Source organism: Sphaeramia orbicularis, chromosome 10 (assembly GCF_902148855.1).
Source record: "Sphaeramia orbicularis chromosome 10, fSphaOr1.1, whole genome shotgun sequence".
Classification (NCBI taxonomy): Eukaryota; Metazoa; Chordata; class Actinopteri; order Kurtiformes; family Apogonidae; genus Sphaeramia; species Sphaeramia orbicularis.
In genome coordinates this window covers 36,260,017-36,276,342 of record NC_043966.1, presented here as the reverse complement: position 1 = coordinate 36,276,342, position 16,326 = coordinate 36,260,017, and the positions used below count along the sequence as shown (strand labels likewise).

Here is a 16,326-nt window from a genome sequence, read left to right as displayed (position 1 = left end):
TAACATCAACTGTCAACTCAGGGTTTCTTGATTAGTACGGTATGTTTGAGTTGTGTTGTCAGTTTATTTCTACTGATGGTTCACTGTGAGACGTCATGTTTCATTTTCATTAATTTCATTTAAGACAAAACCATTTATTGTAATCAACACTATTAAAAAACTAGTTTACCGGCACTCTACATGTCAGGGACTGTACTTTCTCATTCTCTCACAGTATAGAATTGGAGGGGGGGTATTGAACACAGCAGCATGTTTCTCAGTAAATCTATTTCCAATGAGGCCATTCAAGTAAAATTTTCACCAGACTTTGGTATTAACTCAAGAAATCCAGACAACCAAATCTGAACATTAAAGTCCATGTGTGGCCTATTAAAGTTGAAAGACGTGGGGGAAAAAAGTGTTGAACACACTAACTGAAATTAAGTCAGTACTAATAGTGGAGGAGCCTTTCTTTATAGTGACAGCTTCAAGACACTTCCTGTACGAAATAACCAGTCACCTGCTGTATTCAGGTGGGATTTTGATCCATCCCTCTACACAAAATAGGCGTTTCCAATGAAGGTTCTTGTCTATTCATCTGTTGTGATCTGGTGAAACATCCTCGGTCCAGCCCAAGTACTGTTCCATTTAAAAGGTGGCACAAACCAAGATCAGATGGAATAACTGGATGTTGTTTTTATGTCCTAGCGTAAACCAAGGATTTGAATATTTCGAATATTAAAAATGAAAATAATCCAAACCAAGGATACACTGGTTGGTGGATTTGGCTGGCAAATGTTTGCCCTCGGCTTTGGCTTCAGCTTCTGCTTTGGTTTTGGTTTCAGCTTTGGCTTCATTAGCAATTTCTTCAAACATCCTCTCTCATGAAACTACTGGTTGGATTCATTTCAAATTTTATATGTTGCTTCCTTGGGGCCTTTACTTATAATGGGTCATAATTTGATAGTTTATAACATGGAAATGATTAGACATATATAGCTACTATTGAGCCCCTGATAGGAACTCATATATGGACTATCATTTGAGTCCATGACCTTTGACCTTGAGCAACCTTTAAGGGTCAAACTCAAAGTTACCAATGTTGAAACTACTGGTTGGAAAGTTGCCATTACTTATTATGAGCCATAATCTGATGGTTTATAACGTGGAAATGCTTTGAAATGTCAATGTAGTTACGCTGATAAGAGGTCATTTATGGACTTTCATTTCTTTAGTTGAGTTCTCCTCCAGTGACAGTACCACCCACTTCTACTGGGAGATTGATCTGCATCCAGACCACAGGACTCTAACATAGAGACAGAACCTGACAACCTCACAAATTCAACTTGTTATTGATTCTTGATAGAACGTGTCAGTGAGATTCAGGGACATTGGTCCTATTTTCATGTTTTGCAATAATCTGGTTGTGAAGGTCGTGAGAGAGCTCTTTGCTTTTACCCATCATTAGATGTTTTGCGTATGGTACCTTGGAAACAATAAAAACCTTTTATAGCCCATCAATATATTTTAACCCAGCTGACATTAATTAGCCCAGATTGGAGGTAGAGTTGCTTCCTAATTAGTTATGGTTTTCAGTTGGTTCCTTTTCTTTTCCTTGCTGTTGTGTACTGATTTTCCTAATGTGTTCAATACCTTTTTTATGTTTAATTCCACTTTATTGCACTTAACTTTATTTACACATAGACTTTAATGTTTAGATTTTTTTGTTTGGATTTTTTGAGTTAATACCAAAGTCTGGTACAAATTTCACTTGAATAGTCTCATTGGAAATACAATTACTGGACAAAATGTTGATGTGTTCAGTACTTTTTCCCCCATTGCAGTTCAACAGTAACTGACAGCAAAAACTTAAAAAGAATCAGACGAGTAAAAATTCCCAAAAATTCTTTTTGACTGGTTTCTATCATTTTCATAGTCATCAAAGAGCAGTTTCATGTAAGGATATTATAAGGTTTCCTGTTACATGTGGTCAAGTCGGTTTTTGCAGTGGAAATACTAAACCAAAGTGGAAGTGGTTGATTTTTCCAGCTGTGTGTCTAATTTGTCACAGCCCAGCCTTTCATTTTCTTTTTGTAACAGTTTTTATTTCTCAATTTTTAGCAGTACAATACAATCTCCTAGGTTGAGGAGCAGGAAAAGAGCCAAAGAACAGAAAAAACAACAGATGAAAAGAACAACCTGTGTTGGTGTCAGAATATTAAGGGCCCTTAATAGATACATTTGTCTCTGAATGTCAGCCATTTTCCCCAGTTTTTCATAAAGAGATTTTCTTTCAGCCTTTCATTTTTACATGTTCATCTAGTTGCTTTAGATCTAGGTTCTGCAGGTGCTGTGTCTACACCAGTTACCTGGGGTGGGTTTATATAAAGCCTGGGAGGTTTTCAGCCTTTCTCGCTCTTCCTGCTCATTTGATCTGGTGGTTAGCTTTGGTTTTCTTCCTTTTGCACATATTCCACACATACAGCTCCATTCATGCAACACCTCACATTCACACTGATAATACAGATGGATCACTCACACCTTTTTTTTTTTTTGACTTGCAGTATTATTTCTAATGTTGGTAGTTTAAAATAACATTTGCTTAATCGGTCTTGATTTGTTTGGTCCTCTTTTGTTATGGCCATGACAAATTGCAAGGCAAGGCAAGTTTGTTTGTATAGCACATTTCAGCAACAAGGCAATTCAAGGTGCTTCACACAGGACATTGAAATACAACGACAAGGGAAAAATAAACACATTTAAAACATTATAAAAGAAACATGTAAAAAGTGATTAAAAACAGCAAGTAAGAACACACATAAAACCCAAAAATATAAAAACACACACATATTAAAGTAAGAGTTGCAGTGCAGAGTTTCGAAGGAGGATATAAAATTTAAAAAGTCAAAAGCCTTTTAGTCAAAGGCAGCAGTGAACAGGTGAGTCTTTAACCTGGACTTAAAAGAACTCAGACTCTCAGCAGACCTGATATTTTCTGGTAGTTTGTTCCAGATATACGGAGCATAGAAACTGAACGCTGATTCTCCATGTTTAGTTCTGACTTTTGGAACACAGAGCAGACCTGCACCAGATGACCTGAGTGGTCTGGATGGTTCATACTGGACTAGAAGGTCTCTGATGTATTTTGGGCCTAAACCATTCAGTGCTTTATATGCTAGCAAGAGAATTTTAAAGTCTGTTCTCTGAGAGACAGGGAGCCAGCATAGAGACCTCAGAACTGGACTGATGTGGTCCACTCTCTTGGTCTTGTAGTGATCAAATACAGATATTTGTGTCTTAAAAATGCAGATGAATCCAAACATAGGACTCTTTATGACACACATGGGTAAAATACATCAGGAGCGCCAGGAAAAGGGCCCTCAAAGGAAACAAAACAAAAAAACAAATAATATCAATAAAATATGAAGCATGTATTTTGTTTTATGATGTAATATTTCAACAATAGTGTGTCTGATATGTAAACAGAGTGTCATGGTGTCCAAGGAATAAAAAACAAGAGACTATTTTTCCTGATGTGAAAATATGACAACTATGTCAAGTTCATTGTGGGAATCAAGAACTGGCCACAAAAAGAATCTAATGGTGAATTTTCAATTAATATATTGGATTTCATCAATGAAGTTACTTGCAGAAGAAAAGCTGTTTAAACATCTTAATTTTTACCAAAAATGTCTCAGATATTAACTGAGGTGGTTTTTAAGTGAATTAAAATAATCTCTTCATGAATATGTTCACTTCCTGGTTTGGCGACAGGTCAAATGTGTATGTGGGTCTAAAACGCTTTGGTGAACAGATGACATGACAATGTGCCCCCATTGGAGGATTAACTTATTTCCCTGGGTCATAATTTTTGGTGCCCAGTCAGTCAGAATATCTTCAGTTTTCTTGTCCTTATGAGATTAGATGAGTTTTGGTGGGTTGCTATGTGGCTTTAACCCCTTAACACCCAAATGTATTTACAATTATAAAAAGTAAATAAAACTTATATGTGTTGTAGCTGTCAAGCAGATGCTAAGTGGAGATTGTTAACTTTATTACATAACATACAATAGCTATGATCCAAATTAGTGATATTAGGCTATGATTAGGCATAAGAAATTTGAATATTAATAATTTCAAGTAAGTAGATTCTTTTATTGATGCTGCCATTGTTCAGTTATTCCAGTCAACAATCCAAACAAGACAAAAAATGATCTTAAAACCAGTAGAATTTCATGAAATTAATAACACCATTATGGAAACAGGGCTTTGAAAATCTTCCAGGAAGATCAGGGATCAGAGGTAACCAGGTTCACATATGCAAATCCACAAAGACATCTGAGCCGCACCCTATTAAATAAACAGCGGAAGACAAGATTCCAGAAGAATTATGAGGCTGTCAATTTTCCTGCTCCAGATACAGTAGCAAAACAAAGTTGAGTCCACTTCAGCCTGGTATACCTTCATTTAGTTTCACCCACCTCTGGTTTTATATTTTATTTAATGGGATATAAACACAGGTTGGCTACTGGCTACATAGATAATACACTGTTGCCCATAAAGTTGCAATAAAATACTTTATACTTCTTATGAAATGGTTGTGACACTGTGATTTATTCTTGATTAAACGTAACTAGGACTCCGTATGTAATCATCAGTATCACCTGGTCGAAGGTGATACTGATGTGTATAAACAGGAATAAAAAGAGGAATGTGTCCAATTATTCCAACCTCATGTGCAACAGTGTATAAAGCAGTGGTTCTCAACCTTTTTTGGCTTGTGACCCCATTTTAATGTCACAAATTTCAGGCAACCCCAAAACTGAGCCTTTTTTTTTTTTGCTAAGATTAATTTGTTTTTGATCACGTAATAGTTTGCTATACTATGTTTGAAATAAATGTTAATTCTAGACGACATTTAGTCTGTATAATGTATATTGTTATGGACAGAGGCAGAAAAGCCAGGTGTAGATTACGGCACAAAGTGAAAATTTTATTTTCCTTGGTCAGGATATGTACAGTCAGTCCAGCCTGGATTTACAAGGCTGACAATTAATACTGAACAAACAATAACTCAAACTATGAATTATGAAAGAGCTACAGCATCTGAAACTGACCACAATGAACATTTGAAAGATAAACAGTACCACAGTGCTTCAGTTTCAGCTTCACAGTTTGTCATGTCTTTTATGTACGTGATTGTCTCTGTCAACTCACCATATATTTTTATTAGTAAGTTTTTTGGTTTTTTTTAATCAATTAATAGAAATTTCAGGCGACCCCATTTGAATTCCAGGCGACCCCACATGAGGTCCCGACCCCAAGGTTGAAAAACACTGGTATAAAGGGAATTGATGATGGCAGCTGACTGGTGGTCATTGTAGTCTATTATACATGAGTTTGAGTCTTACAAGAAACTATATCCCAACTACAGATACAGGTGTGGTGGGTTTATATTCTCTTCCAGTCTTCTTTCGCACCAGCTACTAATTCTTATCACAGAAAAAAAGTCAAACCTCTCAAACTAGAAGGATTCTTCTGAGTTTTTTTTTTTTTTTTTTTTAAGAATATCATGTTGTTCTCATAATTCAGCACCATGTGTCTCATGTATCATCTGTCCATTGTATGACTCTCTTAAATTAAATGTCTCACCCTTGACTGTCACATCAAAACATTATAAAATGCTACAAAATGGAGCTTGTTTTGTGACCGATGGCAGAGTCTGAGACAGTTTCGATATGTTTAAATCTATTTACGGCTCATATATTTTCTATTTGAGCAAAGTACATCTCCTATATTGATTCTCTGTGGTTACAGGCTCTGAATCATCCATGTTATGCAAGAGTACTCCTCTGTGAGCAGTAGAACAGGACCAGTCAGTTAAATTGGCTTTGAAGAAGCAGTCTTCAGTATGAGTGTATTGTTTTTTGAGTGTGCGTGTGTGTGTCCGTGCCCAGTGGTAAGGAAATAAAGGCTCGGTATCCATACCAAAGGTTCATGCATATTTTATTCAAGAGTAAAAAAGTGGATCGTCCCATGGGGCATGCTTACAGTGTTAGTGACTGGGGAGTCAAAACAGAAAGAGAGCAGAGGATAGAGAGAGAGAGAGAGAGAGAGAGAGAAAGAGAGAGAGAAAGAAAGAACCGTGGCACAATTTCTATGGCACAGGGTCTCCCAGGGGGGTTCACCTCTCCCAAAGAAGCACAACAAGATCAACCAAGGAGCAACGCAACATGAAGAGCAACCAGCAGAGAGATAGCTTAAATATTAAGAATAATGTCCATAATAAATAGAATCATAATAATCATAGAATCATAAATATCATCAAATAACAAGAGGAATCATCAAGAATTATGATCAGAGAGAGTACACTTTTTTCCTTTAAATTGTGACGGCAACACACCGGCTCTTCTGTTAAAATGTGTCTTGCTGCTTTTTGCTTTTTGAACAGCGCAAGTTTTTAACCATGCAATCATGCTTTTGGCTGCCTGAATGCCTGTGCCTCTGTATATAGTAATGGTCATTCATCAATGCTAGTTTAATATTTGTTAATCGTTATTCATATTTATCATTAAAAACAACTCCTGTACATTGACAAAAGAGAGGAGAGAACGTGGACTTGACACTTTTGAATAGAAGCGTACTGTCATTCTGTACAGCGTCGAAAAAGAAAACCGGAAAACACAGGTCGTGAAAAAAAAAAAAAAAATAGAATGTAAGATGAAAAAGAAAACAAAATATAACACAAAATGAATACAAAAAATAAATTAAATTAACATTATGTACAAAATAAATTATTCCTCAGTTCATTTATATTAGCCAGAAAAACAAGAAGAAAAAAATCCTACCATAGTGAAACACAGAGCACAAATATAATCTTCACATTATTATCAAAGAACTTAACTCTGCATGCACCGATGCGTTAATATAAATGCTTTACAAAGACCTTGTCTTCTGACTTCTTCTTGTTGTCTTGGCTGCTGCCTTCATCAGAAGAGTCTGTTTCCTCTGTAAAATATCATTTCCTGCTTTTTAGGCTGGACATTCCCAGCCATCACTGCTGTTTGTTAGCAGACGGCAACATGGGAAGAAAGGAGGATGTAGAAAGAGAATGACTAGAGCGTGACTTCACATTTCAACTCCCCCCCGGCTCCCTCGCATAACATAAAGCATCCTATCCCACTATACTGCATCTTGCATCCTGTGATGTGCAATAAAACCTCTCTATGTATCTTATTTACACACGTCAGGGTATGGAGAAACACTTCCAATCTGATCCAGGCCCAGTTTAAAGCCTTTCCAGAGAGCTAACTGGCCTGAGACCAGAGTGGGGGTGGGGGTGAAGATGGGGTGGGCTTCCACTTGACCTCAAGTGGAGCATGGGTGCAGTGTAGTGCTACAAAAGCAAAATGGGAATCTCTTCCCGAGAGTAAAAGGACAGTAGGGGGGTGGGGGCTCAGATTAATCTCCACACATCTCCACTTTCACCATACTTTGTAAATTCCTCTCACTGTCACCTGGCCTGATGGCGAGGTTCAGGTAAAAGAGAACACATTTTTCAAATATAATTGCACAGACATTTACATTTGTAAGCATGTTTTGCACGCACGCAGGCAGAAAATATCCACAACCCTAGAAAATCAGCATAATGCAAGTTTGATTCCACTTCCTGTTCTCTGGACACAAACAGGAAAAAGAAGCATACGTACGCAACAAGTGCCACCACTGATCCCCACCCCGTGCAAACACTTTGACACCCCTCCCCCTTTTTTTCCACCTGACACAACACATTCAACCGACACGGCTATGGCATGCTGACGCTGTCAACCCACTGGTGATCCCCAACATACACGGTGCTCCTCCTTTTTCTGCATGGGGAGTGTTGAGTTTTAGAAGTTTCTTTCCTGTTTGTGCAGGGACGTGGGAGGTTGTAGCTCTCTAAAGGCCCGATCAGTTCAGTGAAGAGACTCAGCCTTTGGATAAGTCCAGGTATGCTCATGCCTTTTACTTACAGCTGAGGGCAACGGGAAAGGGCTAGTTAATAGTGTGTGTGTGTGTGTGTGTGTAGGTGTGTGTGTGTGTGTAGGTGTGTGGGTGTGTGTGTGTGTGTGTGTGTGTGTATGTTTTCTGTAGCCTATTCAGTGTGTGAATTAGCCTAGTGTGTGTGTCTGAGTGTGGTGCGTTGTTTTCAGGTGTATATATGCCTATGTACACGAATCTATAAATATGGTACCATATCAGTGTTTTAACTGTACTTAGGATGTGTCTGGGCATGTGGAGGTGTATGTCCATCACTGTATATTGCTGTTGCTGTCGGTCCCATTGGGCTCGCCCATGTTCATGCGGCCCATCGACAAACCCACGCTGTTGACAGCGTCGCGTCGTGGCGGCATCCTCTCGTTGATGCGGTCCAGACCTTTGGCCTCTTCAAAACTGCTGATCCGATGCTGCGGGGAGAAGCCTCGGATGGCTGCGGAGATAGGCAGTCACACACACATGCAGATGCACAAACACACACACACACACACACACACAAACACACACACACAAAGAGTTAAAATTTAGCAAGACATTTACTTGAATTTTGTGTATCCAAACCCCTGGGAGTGTTGACGGAAATATTCAGAACACTGAAATGGACTGAACTTTCCAAACCACATTTAATTCATTTATGAAATGTGGATGTGCACATAATTCTGTTAATAATTAATTGCTTTCATTGAGTGAAAACACAGTATAGAAAATGGATTTTTTGTTTTGTTTTGGTTGAACAAAAGTCATATATGCACATCCACATGGTTCTTACACTAACATCCACACACATGTGCCATTGTTCATCTGTCATCTGAGTGCTGAGCTAGGATTAGTTTGACCTCGGGGCTCACAGCGGACATGACAGTCAGTGTAACCTGGCCAGAGATCCTAGATCAGTAGTCTGAGACGCCAGGTAGATGAGCCGTTATGAGAGAAGACAAGAAAACAAAGCACAGCCGCACACAGAAGCAGTCGTTCACAAGTTCCTAGACTATGTTTCATCCAGAGGGAGAATTTCCAACAGTCGGCTGTGTGTTTAAAATCATTTGTATTATAATATTAAGCAGTCCATAAGTAAAAATTAAGGCAGCCAAATCAGATATTCAGGTAATCTGATCTTCTCTGCTTTGAAGATGGTGATCGGTGTGACTACATTGTAAATTTTACTGGGTTTGATCAAATTTGTCAATGATAAGAAGCTTGGCACAGTTTGAGTCATTTTCGCTGTGCTCAAGGGAGAACATGCCGGTGCACTGAACATTATTACTTAAAGGACTTTCGCAGTAAGGTCAGCTCACTTGTTGGAGCGCTATTTATCCTGTATTATAAAGTGTTTATAAAATGCTTGGGCATAGATGCTTGATGGGAAATGTAGGATCCAGTGTTTGAGAAGCTTGAGGAGGTTGGGACACGTCAAGTTCTGCCACACTGATGTCATTTCATTGTACTCTTGTAAAATCCGTCTCTCTTTTCGAGTACCCAATATGAACCAAACACAGATGATGATTGGGGTTAAAACAAAAATGATGTAGACTTAAAAACTAAAATAAGGAATCATTCGACTTGAAGTTATGTGATAAGATGAACTACAGCCTCTGTAGCGACAGATGCTCCTGAGCTGGTAAGGAGGTCTGTCTGGAGAGATGGTACCACTTTGAACAACGGCTACTGTCACGTTACCTTTGCACACATGCAGCTTCTCACAAATATGCCACTGTTGTACACAGCGGACATCTAACACCCAGCTACACATGAAATCAGTAAGAATGAAAAAAGGGAAAAGAAAGCAAAATAAATGAATAAATAAAATAACAAATACAGATGATACCCATAATTTATTTGCTTGAACAAATTATGGAGAAGTTAGCCAAATGTAGCATTAAATGAACAAATACAATAGACTACAATTAACTACAGCGTGCAAAGAAATAGTACATGTAATATTATATGATAATACACGATATATAATACACTAAACACAAACACCATGACCACAATCTGTTCAGTAGTACAGAAGAACCTGGCAGACCTGTCCTGGCTTCATTCACTTTCATTCATTCAACACATTTACACTGTTGAATGAGATTATAATTGGATATAAAACAATAAAAAAAAATACAAAATGTACCTGAACTTTACACACACTGCATGCCAAATTATGGACTTTGAAGTTTTGAGGATACATTTTGTTAGCACATTGATTTTCATGTAACTTCATCATAACAGGAGACTGGATTCTGCCGTAGCTCATAGACAAACAGATTGATTGCATGTTTTATCTTCCACAGAACTACAGAGCCTACGACATAGAAAGAGAAAGACTCTAACACATTGCAGACTGGAAGTCTAAGTGACCCTGCACCCCCTTCACATGCCCACTCCCACCCACAGCCCTGCTCTTCTTGTGTGTTCAAGAGGAAGTGATGTGAAATTTATGCTGAATCAGAGACATATAAGTACATGTTTGTGTGCAGCTTTGTGTATTACTTTCTGTTTCCTGAGAAGAGGAAAGTGTGTGAGCAGTTTAGTGTTTTAATGTGGTGGCATCAGCGTGCAGTGGTTTTAGGCTTTGTTGTGAACGCTGATGCAGTTAGAAGAGCTTAGTACATCGTGGGTAAGGAAATCTATGACCTTATGAGCATGGGTGGCTGAGAGCGCAGCCATGCTGCACATACACACACACACGCACAAACACACACATACATGTGCACACATGTGTGCACACACAGTGAAATGAGAGTGATTTTACCTTCTGCGTCCTTAACTGTCTCGATGGCTTCTATGGCCTCAATGGTAGCTGAAGGATGGGCAAACAGAAAAGAAGAGAAAGGACAGGAAGAGAGAAAAGATGACAGAGTCCAAGAGAGAGAAGGTGAAGTACAAGGAAAGAAGGAGAAGAAGAAAGGAGTGAAGGCTGAAACATGCTTCTGTGCAGATACATGTCAATGTCTTCACTTTATTACGCAAAAATTAAGGATTGTGGGTAACTGTCACTCAGAAAAGAGCCTATAGAGAAGCCTCCAAAATCTCTACATGAATAAATAGTTTAAGTTCTTAATCAGCTGTTGGTGCTGAGGTTCAAAACCTAATATAGAACAAAACTAGTAATTGAACTGTGAAAACCCGAAGAAGGAAAGTTAAAATATAAGGACTTGATATTTGGCCTTCTACATTCAACACAGCCCACCTAAAATATGGATTTATACTGTGCCACTATTGATAACTCTACTCGTGACGCTTCCAGATTCATAGAATCAAAAGCATGTTTCAGGCTTAGTCATGTGAGGCCCTCAGAGCACTGAGGCCATGGCAGCTTCAGAGGGCACCTGGTGTTAGCTTTAGCTGGTGTTAGCTCACACACACACAGTCTGAAAACGTCTAGATCTTTGTCTCATTGTCTCTCAGTTTCTCTATTCGTCTAAGCCTTCTTTCTCACACATTCACAACCAGCAGGCTGTTAGTATCCTCAGCGCCAGTGAGGTGAGGTGGAGAGAGTGAGTGAGGCAGAGGGATGGGAGGAGAATAGACAGAGAAGAGAAGGGCAGGAAGAACCTGGAGGATGGTTCAAAGCACATATCTGAACTCTGAGTATGTGTCCATGTGTGGGGTTTAAAAGTGTTTCTAAAGGTGTGTGAAGGATTAGGTTTGAGAGCTTGTTTGTAGATGTGCAGGTGTGTCAGACGCTCACCACTCTGCAGGGTTTGCTTTCCCCCAGACAGGACGCCGCTGGGCAGCATGCCTGTCGGGGTCAGTCCTTTTAGAGTCAACACGTTCTCACTCTCCTCCCTGAAATACACAAGGAAGCAAAGATCAGACAGGTGTGTATATATATGTGTCTGTGTGTGTGTGTGTGTGTGTATGTGTAAAAACAGAGAACCGATAAAGACAGATTTATACACTTCCTCTTACTGTGCACCTGCAAGAACACAAAGATGTACATGTGGGTGAAAACATTAAACTTAGAAAATGAGTTCGAATCACGGTATGATTACTGCTAAACACAGCATGTGCGGGAAATGTAGAAAAACCTCCACCCACCGTAGAACAGAGAACATTTTGGCCATCTTCCCAATGGCTCGGATCTTGTTTTTGATCACCTCTTTTCTGGCTGCTGCTGCACTGGCTATAAAAGACACACATCACATGTTTATGCAGTTTTTATAAATCATATTGAAGAATCATTTTAATATTTGTACATACCATCGAATATTTCTTCTCCGTCGTTCATAAGTTCGTCATCGGAGCAGATACTAAGAACATTGACCAACATCTCTGTCACTGCAGAGTAAAGACACAAAACAAATCTGACTAAATAGCAGCATTTAATTAGAATAGAATAGAATAGAATAGAATAGAATAGAATAGAATAGAATAGAATAGAAGCTTTATTGTCATCATATTAGCACAAGACATCAACATGACGAAATTTAAGGTGCTCTTCAGGTCAGTGCAAATCAAGCTTAACATAATGGAAAACATATACTATACCTAAAATAAAGGTAGCTAAAAACAATTAAAAGCAGCTAGGACAATAAAAGTATCAAGACAAAATAAAAGTGGCTAGGCAATAAAAACACACTCCAAACAACACTTAACAAGTTTAAGGCAGATGTAAACACAGCATATTAAAAGCTTAACGGTGGTATTTAGGTGAATAAATAGGTATATTGCACATTAGGACAGGGGTAGCAGCAAAGTATAGTGCATTATTGTTTGTTAAGTGTCCATATTGCCCAGTGGTCACATCCGTCATAGTAACATGTTGGCCCATGACTGTGGATAAATTCTGTTTGTATGTCAACAGTAGAATATAATGTCTTCAGCATTATATCAGAACTCTTTATTCTAAACACTCTAATCATACTTTCAAGTCAGGTTAGTATGCTTTGAACACAGCTCATTATACCACTGATGACATGAAAACTGCTGATATGCACAAGATGTTGCACTGGCCGAATTCACTGCAGTTACTTTCATAGAGTGGTAACTTGCTGAGTACTGCTTGAATGTAATTAAAACACAAAAAACATATATAAAATCAGTAGATCCCATTGTGCCATAACACAGAAAAACACTCTGCTTGGTCTGTCATGTAGCTTGAAATTACATTTGCATAGAAATTTCAATGTAATGAATACAAATGCTGCTTTTTATAGAAGCTGCACCATAAAGTTCAGTGTGTGATTTAGCAAAAATAGAGGTCTGAGACTAAATCAGACTTCTGCTGCTCCTGTTGACTGGCTGTAGGAAATCTACCATGTGACAGACGGCATTGAAAAGGATTTGTCTAACCACAAGAGGTGGTGTGATTGACAGCTATAATTACTGGTCACGGTTAAGATTCTGTCAAATGCAACTCTACCGTTCGACTGTGTCACAGAAGCAACATGGCAGCTCTCATAACATGACATTATGGCTTCACCTTCAGCAGCATGAAACGCTTTTGAATCATTAATCTTTATATTTTGTCTTTTCATTTGGACAGAGAGGAGAAAGCTGCAGAATGAAGGTGCATTTTTGCAACTTCCTGAAGCGTTCTACATGGATTTCTTCCTCCTGCAGCTTTAACCCTGTAAAGCCTGAACCATTAAATCATTGACAGAAAATTCCAGTTCTTTGAAACTGGAGCCTTAAATGGTCCTTCTGAACAACCAAATAAAAGTTTTTTCAAAGATCAGTTTTCATGTATGAGTTTCAATTTTGTATCATATTTCATACATCGGGTCTCAGTGCTCAAATAGTATTATTTTTGAACAAACAAAAACATAATATAACACAAACATGTCTAACAAATTGGTAATTCCTTTTCAAAACTGGCAAAGTTCTGCCTCCTTCCTCATTAATGACAGTCTTGTAGTGTCACTGGAAAGGCCTCTGGTGAACAAATTCCTCCCCCCTGGTGAATTATCTGTGTATGGCATGTGTCTGATTGTATATATCAGGTTTTTCAAGAAAAAAAAATTTCACACTGATCATGAAGAGGGCTTCAAAACTCATGTATCAGTATGACACTTCTGGCGTTTATAGGGTTAACTCACTACTGTTGCTGAGGACTTCAAAAGTGTGATAGCTCTGGTTATATGTTTTGTCTATTATTCACACTGTTTAATATGAGACAAAAGTATGACTGAGTGACAAGGCTTTTGGGCGTCTTCGGATTTTGCTTTGTGTATTCTGAAATTGGGTAGGTGGCTGAGTCCAGATACACTGTCAAGTCCAACTGCCTTTAATTTAAGCAGATAATAGTGTGTTTTACTCCTCTTCCTTACATGGTTTACCACTCACTTCCACTAAGGGGGTGTGTTCTAGTGAAACAGTAATGTCAGTGTATATCCTCAATACAACTTTGAACAAAATTAAGAGACCACTTCAACTTCCCAGACAGAATCCACACTGAAAATCCAATTATAATGTGAAAGACTCGTGGAGAAAATGCCAAGATGCATGAAAGCTGTAATTCTTCCTACTCCTTTTTGACCATGCAAATTCAGACTTGCTCATACTCAAAGACAGATTCTGTTCATTTAAATGGTATTACCTCAGCCAAGGAGGTTCTGTTTTTGCTGGTGTTGGTCTGTCTGTCTGTCTTTCCGTGTGCAAGATAACTCAAAAAGTTATGGACGAATTTGGATTAAATTTTCAGGAAATGTTGATACTGGCACAAGGAACAAATAATTAAATTTTGGTGGTGATTGGAGGGGGGGGCTGCGCTCTCTGAGTGCTTTTCTACTTTTATTTTTGTTTTATTTTGTTTGCATGTTCGAAAGAAAGAAAGAAAGAAAGAAAGAAAGAAAGAAAGAAAGAAAGAAAGAAAGAAAGAAAGAAAGAAAGAAAGAAAGAAAGAAAGAAAACTGAAAAAAGGGTTAATCCATCCAGATGTATTCCTAATTGTTCCTAATCTAAAACATCTGTACTGTGACGCTTAAAAAGTCATACAAACTTATTTCCTTTGTGTTATTCTTTTTTCTTTTTTTTTTTTTTTTAGGATTTTTTTGTTAGTATTAATACATTTTCTATGCTTAGCAGCCTTTAGTAAAAATATAAATGTTGATTTTAACCAAACACATACCTATAAATAATAAAAACTGTGGGCTCTTAAAGGTTTCCAGAGCTGTATACGATACAATGAAATATTGATTGTACAGGAGATAAATATGTGCAGTGGTTACATAATCTGAACTTGTGATGTTTTCATTACAGCGCACTGCACAGAAAAGAGCGTAAGACTGAAAAGACGTGTGTGTTTGTGTATGTTTACCCTTTTCTCCCACAAAAGGCAGCGACCATGTGAAGACGTCCATGAAGTTGGGCAGCCAGTAGGGGTGAGGAGAGCAGTTAAACTGACGGATGTTCATCACGTTGTTCTCGTACTTGAGCACCGCGGCTGAACGCACACATATATATGAGCACATTAGTCTCTTCATCTTCAGTCGGTCAGTGTGTTGCGCGGTCGGTGTGTTGTCTCAGTTTATACACAAATATTGTCAAAAGAGGATCTACTGTATATGCTTTTATGTTCAGCAGAGATTATGACACTCTGTTTGTGAGTATACAGTACGTATCAGACCTTTGTTGTTGTAGACGTCTAGGTAGTTTGGTGCCGAGAAGATGGTGATGAGAGATGGGAAACCTGTAGTCTGACTCTTCCTGTACATACGGTATCTAAAAAAACAAGACAAGCAGCTTCATTACAGTTATTCCAGTGAATTTTGTGGATCTAAACATAGCCTTTGCTTCAGTGGTTTTACAATCACACAATCACTATTTGACAGAAATTGGTTATAACAGGAAAATGCATAATGTATGAGATATGTAACAAACTTTTAGGAGGGCAATAAATGGATCAGGGTAGAGAAAGGCTAGTCTGAGCCGGCTAAAGACTATGACTATGTTATTTTCTGCATCTAGTCTTTAGAAGTGGAGTTTGACTGATGTAAGTTTCTGGGACTGATAAGTGCATTATCAGTGACTGTGGACATAGCCGTGGGAACCCATGTCTTTAAGCGTGGACTACTGATAAATAATATTCAAGGAAAAGAACAGACACACGTTTCTTCAAACTAAGGTGATGATGAGTAGGTAGACCTGTTCATGCCCAGTCTGAGTGTGATTTGATGTGGGACGGGAATTGAATTGGCTCCCCTCTCATTAAAAGCCCTTCACCGATTGACAGTAGAAACACTAGGATTTTTTTTTTTTTTTTAATTGTGATGAAAACAGTGGTCAAATTAGACACTGACGGGTGAACCCGCGACAGGTGACAGGAGTGTGAGCAGTGCTGTCCATGGTTCTGAAAGAGTTAACATTGGTCAC

The 16,326-nt window shown here is 38.5% G+C and overlaps 1 protein-coding gene across 3 annotated transcripts in view; it reads right to left on the bottom strand.

Moving 5' to 3' along the window:
• Window positions 1–8,089: 8,089 nt before the first annotated feature.
• Window positions 8,090–16,326, bottom strand: part of LOC115426894 (serine/threonine-protein phosphatase 2B catalytic subunit alpha isoform-like) — a 29,761-nt gene continuing 21,524 nt past the window's right edge. The window contains exons 8-14 of one of the 3 annotated variants that reach the window (XM_030145128.1): window positions 15,581–15,675; window positions 15,272–15,397; window positions 12,214–12,291; window positions 12,052–12,136; window positions 11,702–11,799; window positions 10,763–10,810; window positions 8,091–8,449 (exon numbers count right to left, since the gene is read on the bottom strand). In XM_030145128.1, coding sequence (XP_030000988.1) covers window positions 8,271–8,449; window positions 10,763–10,810; window positions 11,702–11,799; window positions 12,052–12,136; window positions 12,214–12,291; window positions 15,272–15,397; window positions 15,581–15,675 — 709 coding nt within the window. In that variant the 3' untranslated portion in view covers window positions 8,091–8,270. Of the gene's footprint in view, window positions 8,450–10,762; window positions 10,811–11,701; window positions 11,800–12,051; window positions 12,137–12,213; window positions 12,292–15,271; window positions 15,398–15,580; window positions 15,676–16,326 lie in introns of all 3 variants that reach the window. The other 2 variants (XM_030145129.1, XM_030145130.1) reach the window with 2 other exon arrangements.